Source organism: Lycorma delicatula, chromosome 8 (assembly GCF_047948215.1).
Source record: "Lycorma delicatula isolate Av1 chromosome 8, ASM4794821v1, whole genome shotgun sequence".
NCBI classification, from domain to species: domain Eukaryota; kingdom Metazoa; phylum Arthropoda; class Insecta; order Hemiptera; family Fulgoridae; genus Lycorma; species Lycorma delicatula.
In genome coordinates, this window is record NC_134462.1 from 32,388,551 (window position 1) to 32,399,831 (window position 11,281).

General features: G+C 24.9%; 1 protein-coding gene across 6 annotated transcripts in view; it reads left to right on the forward strand.

Annotated features, from left to right (window-relative positions):
- The first annotated feature begins 8,637 nt into the window (after positions 1–8,637).
- Positions 8,638–11,281, forward strand: part of LOC142328710 (sorting nexin-14-like) — a 106,061-nt gene continuing 103,417 nt past the window's right edge. For 4 of the 6 annotated variants that reach the window (XM_075372644.1, XM_075372646.1, XM_075372645.1 and 1 more), the window contains exons 1-2: positions 8,639–8,965; positions 10,375–10,443. In XM_075372644.1, coding sequence (XP_075228759.1) covers positions 8,856–8,965; positions 10,375–10,443 — 179 coding nt within the window. In that variant the 5' untranslated portion in view covers positions 8,639–8,855. Of the gene's footprint in view, positions 8,966–10,374; positions 10,444–11,281 lie in introns of all 6 variants that reach the window. The other 2 variants (XM_075372648.1, XM_075372649.1) reach the window with 1 other exon arrangement.

Genomic DNA, 11,281 nt, shown 5'->3' on the forward strand with positions numbered 1-11,281 from the left:
GTTTGTATTTATATAATATTTTTTCTAATATATTAAATTTTGTCATCTTTATTAATTTCTAATATTTGTAATTTGTGTTAATATCAGAAATAGAATGTCTTATTTATTAAATGGTCTGAAGTATTAAATAAATCTAATTTATTATTTTTGTAATGTTCAAGAAATCTAATTTTAAAGGATCTATTTGTTCTTTCTTTTTAAATAGCATCACAATCATTACATTTGATTTTATAAATTTCACACGGATTGTTTGTTAATACTTTTGTTATTTTTTAAAGAATTTTATTATGTGGTTATTACGTCTGTATGCTGGTTTAAATATTTCTTTATTGTAAGTTTTAGTAATGTTTTCAATAATATTAGTGTAGTGTATAAATACTTTATGCATTTTTTTACACTCTTTTGTAGCTTATGTTTTTTTGTGATATAGTTATTTTGTTATTGTGTTTAGTTATTTTTATAAATATTATTAAAGTAGTATCATATTAATTTCAACAGCTATATCTTTTATAATGTTAATCTCATTATTTAACTTTTCTTTGTTATTATGTGTGTATCTGACTGCCCTATTAATCTTATTTGTATAAGTTTTAATTTTATGAGACCAAGAGTGACTTCATTTTTTATGAATTGTTATATTACTAGAAGTAGGTTTTCTATGTACTGTTGTTTCAATTTGGTTGTCCTTTATTATTTTTATATTTAAATTTTGATATCTAATTGATTTAAGATTCTATTATTATGTATTTCAAATGTGAATTTTAAATTTTCATTATAAGAATTTAATTTGTTAAAATTATTAGATGTTAACATACTGTGTTTATGAGGATGAGCTAAAATTTATAGTGTAAAAAAAATTCCAAATTGGTCTTTGATTTGAGCCCAGGATCTTTCTGGTTGAAAGACTGTTATTTTTACTACTCTAGGCATAAACTGGTAGTAGTGTAATATATATAATAGTAGTATTGAATTTTTTTTTCTTGATTAACATATTTTTACTGTAATTATGCTAGATGACTTTAGAAAATAATTATTAATCTATTTATGAAAGTTCTCTGCATATTCATACATGACTTAGAGGCATTTTGTTCAATTTTTACAATATTTGAAATTTTTATAGTTGTAAACTAAATTATTTCTAGTGTAATGAAATAGAAGATGGTCTCTTAATTCTTTGAATGTTGGATTAAAAGTAATTTATCTGTAATTATTGTATCTGTATATGAGTTTGATCATAAGTAAATGAGTTAGTGTATGTGGTTAAAAAGATTAAAACATATTCATAAACAAACTTTTAATAAGTCCTGCTAACCCTTCATTAAACAAATTTTAGTAATTTACAAATTGTATATGCATTTGTAAATTATTGTAAAGTTGATGTCACTTTAAAAAATTACAAAAGAAAAGCATAAATAACAAAGCATTAGGAATATATGAAATGCATTGTGCATCTTATGTACAAAAAACATTTGAAAAATTTTATTTACTATTAAATATTTATTTACAACAAAAATTTTATTTACCACTTTGCAACTTTATTTGATAAAATGCAGATAATGGAAAAAAGATTATGTTGATCTGTTTAAAAACTATTCATATTTTAAGGCACCAGCATTTTATGATTATGAACCGCTAATAAACCAACACAGTTCATAATAATTTGATCCTTAATTATATAACTTCTATAATCTTTGGAAGTGGTTTGCTCAACCTGATTCTACCCATTGGCATTTTACCTTATTTATCCTTAAAGAGTACTCCTAAATGGAGTATTATCCTACTTCAGGACATTATAACTATTATGGAAGCATCAAGGGAAGTAGTTTGTCATTCCCCCCCTCCCAAAAAAAAAAAGAGATTAATGATATATTGTTATAACATGTAAGTTTTATTATGACTAAATGAGGTAACATGGTTAATATTCTATAATTAAAGTTTAAAAATTAAATTAAAACAAAAAATCATTATTCCATTTCAATGGCTATATATTTGACAGAGTAATATCCAAAGTTTTCATTATATTTCAATCAAATATTCGAGTCATGGAAATGGAATAAATTTTTTTTATTTATTTTATTTAATTTTCAAGCATAATATTAACCATAATGTTACCTCATTTATATTGCTACACTAGCAAGTAATTCTGAAAATGCATTTACAGAATAAACTAGTTCAGTTGAAAGAAAATCACTTGCATCTAAATAATTATTCTGATTAAAAAAAAATATTAGCCTTCCACATAATACAACAAGTGCAGTTTGTTTTTCTAAAAACTTGCAAAATACTGACTAATTAATACTGAATTTAAATTATTAAATCTAATTTATGTAGTCAGGATTATGACGATATCAAAAACAACCTCAACCCACTATTACATTAACATCTGACTTTTATAAACCAATATGGTGGCTTTAATGCTCTGATTTCAATAATCTTTCTTTTTTTTATTTTATAAAGGAAGTTCTCATAGTAGTTACATAAATTATTCCAACTAAAAGTTATATAGACAATTTGAGGATATTTTTTATTGAATTCTGTTTTATTTATTCTAAGAATCTATTTTATCAGTTTGAAAAATTATTTAAGTTTTTAATAATTTAAGTATTTACAAGTAATCAAAACAATATTGCACCAAGGTCATGAATGAGTAATATGACTAAAAGCTTGTTGTTGATTCATAACAGACATAATTAAAAAAAACTCTCAAACTAAGCAGATCAAATACTAAACTAACAAATACTGGCTTCAGTATTTGTCATCCATCCAAAGAAATGAGTCTGAAATAATCCTTCGTACTAGATAACTTATAATAAAGACATTAATGAGTAAATTACTTTTTATCATTGTAATTTATAAATTAATAGAAAAATTGAAGTATTTTAAGTTTCATTATACAAGTATATATTTTTTAATGAAATTTTTGGTTCCAATATTTCTGCTTTGTACACCAAAATTTATATTAATACTCATTTGCTTTGTAAACATTTTTTCATAATTGTAATGTTGTTGGGACAACATATTTAAGCTTGTGCTGAATTTTTATAAATTTACTTCAACATAATTTTTGTATAACAAATTTAGTACCATGTTTAGTCTAGTAAAATAAAGCATTTGGAAAATATTATAAATGTATCCAACTATGATTTAAAATATTAAAAAATGACATTTGTATTCCAGGGACACTTTTATTCTCTTCAAAGCATATACAGCTGGATGTAAAAAATTACAAATGTTTTAAAATATTTAAGATTAATAGTTTATTTGTTAAAATATTTTTTTTTCTTCATTTAATATTTTCTTAAAGATCTCTACTTGTTAAAATGGACTGATTCTAATAACAATAGGGTTGCCCATTTTATACTTTATTGACCAAGATAATAAATATATATCTCAGTAGTTTTTTAAATCCATTTTGAAGAAGAGATCTCTGCAAAGATACTTAATGTAGAGTTAACAAGAAAAACAGTAAATGAAAACAATTTTAACAAAATATTTTTATTCTGTTGTTAAAATTTGATAAACTACTTATTAAGGTAAATTACTTAGTAATACATATTATGAAATAGTCTTTCTCTATCAATCTTAAATGAATTATATTTTTGATATCCAGCTGATAATTTATTGAAAATAATACAAAAGCATTCCTGGCAAAATACCATGATTTTTTTTTTACTAATTTGTGGATATTTAAATTATTTAAATTATATTTTAATAATATTTTGATTGTCTTTGTTTTAATTATAATCTTTAATATTTTTTAATCTATAGTTATTATTTATTAATGTTATGAAGAGTTGAGAACAAATGAAAGTGATTGAAAGCGTAATGATTTTCTGAAATATGCGATTTATCATCTAAGTGTAGGCAATACCTGTTTTTATTTTCAAACAAAAAAGATAGGTTATTAATCACATTTTAACTTACAAAAATTTATATTTTTGTGTGTGCATAAGTATTTTTTTCTATACCTTTGCAGAATTATAGTAGACCTTCAGTTAACAAAATGTCACATACTGAGATTTCAAAAGGCTGTAGAATACAATTGTTTACCCCTTTTTATCTATCACATGATATTTTTTTTTTGTCTAATCCATATATTTAATCTGACTCTTGTACATAACATCAAATTTCATTGATATAGGTTTTTACAGACCTATTGTGTGCAACTAGTAAGAATGGAAACAATAAATGTTCCATTAAACATTTAATGTACATTTTAATGTAATGGTGTTGGATATTATTTTACATAATTTTTATTATATTAACTTTGCTTTTATAATTTTTATCATGTTCTGTAGTACCACTATCCTTCCTTCATTTCTCTGAAAGTAGAAAGAAGGTAAGTTTTTACTTCATACATCCAGTAGATTAGCTAATGATGATAATGTAGATTTACGACATTAAATCACAATGGAAAAACCATCCATATTAGAGTTACTGGGTGACTCCAAATAAAAAAAAATTATAAAATTTTCCTTACAGTGTCAGAAGTCCAGAACATTTTTTTTGATTAAAAATAGTGTAAAATTTTGTTATTATTGCTTTCACAGAAATTAGATTTTTTTTTAGATGTTTCATGGAACATAATATATTTTTTAGGTGATTTGATGGCTCAATTCAATATTAATTTTAGAAACAGATTTTACATTTTTTGCTATTTTTTTTAAATATTGGTCACATTATTAAAGGCCAATTATTTGATCTGTGTAAATAAATTTACAAAAATATTTGCAAGACTTAATTTGTATAAATCTGCGGTAAAAAAAAAGAAGTGTTTTGTCTACATTTTCCTGCATTGTTTGTATTTAAGTTTTTTTTTGACAAATTTATGATTTATTTTTCATGATTAACAAATGTCAGTATGGTTTATTTTTTTAGTTAAGAAATCTAATGAGAAAATACTATAAAATGATAATTCCAAAAATATTGTAAAGTATGGATCACTAATAAGAAATATTCATTTTTATTAAATTAATTTAAAAAAATTACTCAAAAGAAAATGAAAAATGCTGTAACAAATTATTCAAGATGTATAGTTATAAAATTAAAAAATAATATTGGTTTGGCATCACACAAACCAGTATTTAGTGAATGGTTATTAAACAGTTTTTTTTTTCTAAATCTTCGATAATATTCAGCAATATAAAATTTATAATGGATCAATATTGAGGCAAACAAATAACTAAAATTGGCCAGTTGATTGATGGTCTACTATACTTTAAAAAAACAATTTTTTATCTTTTCTTCTTCATTGCTACTATCTATTCATGATTACTGTATTAATTTTATTTACAGATCTCATTTGAGCAGTAACACAACATAATAGTTGCCAACTTCTAAGTTGGGGAAATTCATGGCATCAAAATAATAGGCATAATCATTTATTCATCCTTCCTTCTTTATTGATTACTTCTTTTTTATTGTAATTTATTTTCTGCCATCAGGTGAACATTTTTCAGATTTTTTAGTTTGTAATTTTTTGTTTTAATGAGTATCCAAATAGCTCATCATTCACATTACTGCTTTTAAGGTTACAAAAGAAACTATAAATAATTCTGTTAAAAATAAATTGTAATAGATAATTCATAAGAGTGTTTGAGTTTGCTGGATTTATGTTCTAGTGACATAATTGTATATTTTACTTCATTTACGTAATAATGTTGATCTCTGTCCCATTCTTGAAAAATTTTTTATATCTTTTTTTTAGTTTCTATTCCTTAGCCAATACATCATAAACTTTTGTTTATTTTCATAGAATGTTTAAATTTGCTTTCAACTCTGAAAATATGAACTCAGTAATTTGCTCTCAACTGTAGTAAATAACACACTACAAGTAAATAATCTGAGAATTAAAACTTTTACTTACGTTTAAATATAACAGATTTTATAGAAATTGATATATTAATAAAATGGTGATCGAAGTGTAAAATGTAAAATACATTTTTTTTTTTTTTTAGTCACAATTTGTCAATGTAGATATTATTCATATTATCAAGAAATAATTTTAAATTTTATTTGTTTTCAAAATTGATATATTCACTTTTATTAAAATTTAATTTTAACTATTAAAAGTTATTTTAGTTTTATATATTGCATATTTAGTTTTAAATTATTGGTTTTGTATGTTTGGTTGGATAAAATTGTGATATCATTTATCATATCTTATTGTAATATTTAATATTATGTTCCTAATTTTTACTATTTTGGTATTGGTATTTAATGAAAATGTTGTATCTTTGAGTTAATAAATATAACTGTCTCATTTTACGTTTCATTTTGTTAAAACAAGCATTATATATCTTTACTATATCACAAAACTTTAACACTCAACATTATTTGGAGACCCTAAAACCTGAAATTGCATGAACACTAAAAAATACATTATCTGGTATTGTATTTTCCTCTGGTATTAATAATTTTTTCCTTTTTTACATTTTACCATTCATTATTGTAATCAATTTTTACCTCAACATATTTTGAAAAAATATAACAGGGATCTGAAAATTATTCTGCTTATGTAGTTAACAAAACCTCCAACTGAATGATACAAAAAAATTAGCTAATGCCAAAAGTTGATTGCATAACATTGGTAGCTATAAAAAAAGGCATTAAACTTCACAACATTGACAAAGAAAACTGAGTTTGACCTTACACATTTAATATTATCTTATATCAATACATTTATGTCATTTACATTTGATAAGTGTAATAAAATTGTAAAATTCATATAATTTAAGGTGTCAGGAGCATAAAGAACACATGAGAAATCATGTTAACATTCCTGTAAATAAATTATTCATTTTTATAAATAATAGTAGTTTAATCAAAATGTTTTAGGCATTAAAAAATTTAAACTACTACATTTAATTAAAAAAATAAAATGATATAGGATAATTTTTTTTGTCTTCAGTCATTTGACTGGTTGGTTTGATGCAGCTCTCCAAGATTCCTTATCTAGTGCTAGTCGTTTCATTTCGGTATACCCCATACATCCTACATCCCTAACAATTTGTTTTACATATTCCAAATGTTGCCTGCCTGCAAAGTTTTTTCCTTCTACCTGCCCTTCCAATATTAAAGCGACTATTCCAAGATGCCTTAATATGTGGCCTATAAGGCTGTCTCTTCTTTTAACTATATTTTTCCAAATGCTTCTTTCTTCATGAAAGAAAGAATGAATGAATTCCGATGAATTTTTCTTCATTTGTCACTTTATCCACCCACCTGATTTTTAACATTCTAAATCTTTTTTACTCTCAGCTAGAATTACTATATCACCAGCAAATCATAGCATCTTTATCTTTTCACCTATATCATGGATATAGGATGATACAATATACATATACATAAATGATAAACCTAGTAGTTAACTCATCATCGCAAATCACGCTGATTTTGAAGTCGAGAGTTCTAAGGTTAAAATCCTAAACGCAGTTACTTTTTTACAGATTTGAATACCAGATTGTGGATACCAGTGTTCTTTGGTGGTTGGGTTTCAATTAACTGCACGTTTCTGGAATGGTTGAGCTGAGACTACAAGACTACACTTTGTTTACATTCATGTATATCATCCCCTGAAGTAATACCTTACAATGGTTACAAAGGCTAAACAGAAAAAGAAAAGGTTTCCACTGTTACCAAATAAACAAATGAAAACAAGTCTAGTATGGAATGTAATTGAAATGCAATAATTTATAAATTACTTGGGGTTATTTTTCCTGAATAATTTATGGAAAAATTAAAAATGTGGATCCGTAACATATGAAATTGCTTCCCTACTTTTAACTTTATTTTTCATAGTAATGTAACATTTAGTAAAATGTATACAATAAAAAAAGGTTGCTTATATAACCTTTAATTTACTCAACTTTGCATTAATTTTTATTAAATTCCCAAAAAAGTCTGCAAAAGTAAATAATTTTAATTTTTTTGCACTCCTTACTGAACTGATTTTTTTTTTATCAGAACAAGGCAATGACAGGAATCCAAGCCCATGTTCCTGAGTGAGTGGGTTTCATTTGCTTGAACTGCAATCTATTACAATATTATTTGTATTATATGCGAACGATGAAATAATGTACATGCCTTATATTTATTAATAAACTATTGAAATACATTATCGGACAAATAGCTAACTCTACTCCTCATATGTGCTAATAGGATGCTATTATAAACTCCTTTCGCGCACTAATAATTGTTCGAGCGGCTTTTGTACATCCCGGTAACACGCCGATACCCTAGAAATATAGTTCTAATTTTATCCAATAGATGCATGCATTAACAGTCAATATTTTTTCTACTGAGTGGGAAAAGAATGTTTAAAACAAAAAAATAATCTAGTTGCAACATGTTTAATTAAACGTAATGTTTTTATTAGAAACACTAGTCATAAAATTTCTTTCAATATCTCAATAGAAAATGAGTTGTTCTACAGTTTTTTAACGTAACGTTAAAGTTTAAACCTAATGTTCATCATATGCAGTTATTCGTAATGAACTTATACCACATGTTAATTACAAATGTTGGTTATAAAATATATTTTAATAAAAATATAAGTGAATATTACTTTTTAATTTAAACATTTTAATTCATCTAAAGGGCAGTAGGTAACGTTTAGGTAGAACTGTTTTTGCTTGCTTGTCTCGCAGAAGTGACAAAATATTGTTGGGATAGTAAAGCAATAAATTTTTATCATGTAGTTGTGACCAACTCCTGGTTGATAACGGAGTGTCATTTATTTTTGGGGTTTGTTTTTATGTAATTTTAAATTCTAAGCATATTAGTTTGTGACTTAAGAACAGTACAATGTAAATAAACATCACTGATAATTATTAAATTTTTGTTTGTAAGCTGTGATGGATTCGAGAGAGGTTAATTACATTATCAGTCAAATATGGGGTGATAAGTTTGCAAGGTTTTCTTTCTCTGCAGTTAGCTTTGTTACGCTACTGTTTACATTTTTGAGGTAAGATTGTCTAATAATTATAATGCGGTTTTGTGCTTCGTATGTAGTTCTACATGTTTTCACAGCATGTAATTGTGCTGTGTTTTATTTTTATATTTACTACTGTTTATTCTGGAGTTGAGCAAGAGGCTGGATAATATTGAATTTTATCCATAAGATGTTGGGAAGTATTTGTATTAAAGAATAACATATTATTTATTCTTTTGCAACTGGTTAATTCAAGGATTATAAGTTAATCCTAGAAGGAAAAATGAAATATTTTGTTTTAAGACGTTATTATTCATTTTAATCATAATCCAAACCAAACTAAATGACAATAAACATGATCTCATCAAATTCGTCTTAACTCAGTTACATAACTAATTTTAAACAGCAATGAAACTGTTGAACTAACAGAGTTATTGCTGCCATTGTTTCACTGTGGTTGCAGAAGATTTTGCTAGAATGTTTTGTTTTTTTTTTAATTTAGGTTATGTGTTAAGAATTTACTCAGCATATAAAAAATTGTATAACTGCTGTTTGTTACTTTTTAATTTCTGGTAAATTTTTCTAGCCCCTCTGATTTTTTTTTTTTACTAAGTAATGTTTATATGATTTTGTAGTTGTAGAGGATCTATTCAAAGAAAAGTTATTAAATTTAAAAAAAAAAATGTTTCCCACAGGGTAAGTTTGTATTACTAAATGTAAGACTTAAGAGGATTACTTTGTCATTATTGGTCATACGAGTCTCATCAGCAAGCTACTTATACAACCACCTGATGTGATGACGATGAAGCTGAACTATAAAAGGAGGTTATTGCTGATTTAACACTGGTAATTTGAAGCAGTCTGAAGGAAGGTAAACTGTTGGATATAGAAACAATTTGTACAATGTCGCATTGTTATTTTATGAATCCAAATGTGATTTATTTTGATGAATTTTTCATCACATTCTTAACTAGTTTATATATTTTATTTCACTCTTGCACCTTACATATTTGAAAAACTTGTTCTATGTTAAAACTTTTATTTGTAATTTAAAGACAAAAGTAGAGCTAATATGAAGTGATAAAAAATGACTAGTCTCATTAAAAAATGGGTTATCGGCCATGTATGTGGAAACTAAACGTTTTGCAAGTTATTTAAATTAGAAGTTTAAAGTTAGAACTTATGCCAAGAACCAAATTTGCATAGAATGAGCTAAGATTTATTTAAACTTAATGAGTTATGGTGTACAGTCATAACCCAATATTAAGTTATGAAGGATACTTTATATTAGTCTTTTAAGAATTTTCTTAATGAAGTCAACTTTTATAAAATGAATTGTGTCTAATAAAGTATTGACATATATTACAAAAGGTTGGTTTATAATATTTCTTTAATTTAATAATTTTTGTTTTCTTTATGCAGTTGAGTAATTTTTTTTTCAGGCCTGCATCTGGTTTTATGATATTTGTTTCATACATCAGTGGATTCATTGTTTTTAATTATTTTATGAGGTAAGTAACATCGATTTTTCAGTGCGTTATATTGTAGCACAGTTCCTATTTTGTTTAAGTTTGTTTATATTTTTTTAAAAAAGATAGTGAACTTTACAATTTTTTTAATATCCATTGTGTGAAAAACTGTGTAGTTTTCCATTTCATCTCACAAGGTTTAGTATATGAGTGAGACAGTTGCATAATATTCAGCTATTGTGTAACCTAGAGAAATAGCTGGATAACCTGGAAATTTCTGAATTACATCCCTAAATGCATGAATTTAAGGTGTTATTAAAAATACGTGAAACAAATATCTATTTATTAGCTTTGTTAGTTTATTTTTTTATTTCAAGCATTTTGGAGATTATTTATCATAAGCACTTACTGCATGAAGGACTTCCCATAGATTGTTTTCTTAATATAAATATTAAAGTACAATTACAGGTTTAAAAAATAAAAAAGAACAATGATATAGGAGAAAGTATAGTAAAAGTATTAACATTTAAAGTAAAAAGCTGAAGAGAAAAATAAAAAATATAACTTAGTGAGTTTTGCTGGTTATTTGATAAAGTGATACTTTATTATCGCAATACAAAGAAATTCTAGATATTAAGTGGTTATTGAAATAAAATTTTAAATACAAAATATTCAAAAAATAAAATAAGATGGTCAGTGATTTTTAAATACTTATCACTAAATACTAGGAAGTAGTAAAGGTAAACATAAATATAAAAATAAAATTGAAGTAAAGGAAGACATAATAACCATTTCTTATGAACCATTAGACATGTTTTTTTCTGCCTGCATTTATAAAATAAACGAATCTGTTGACTGAAAAAAGTGCATTATTTTTTAT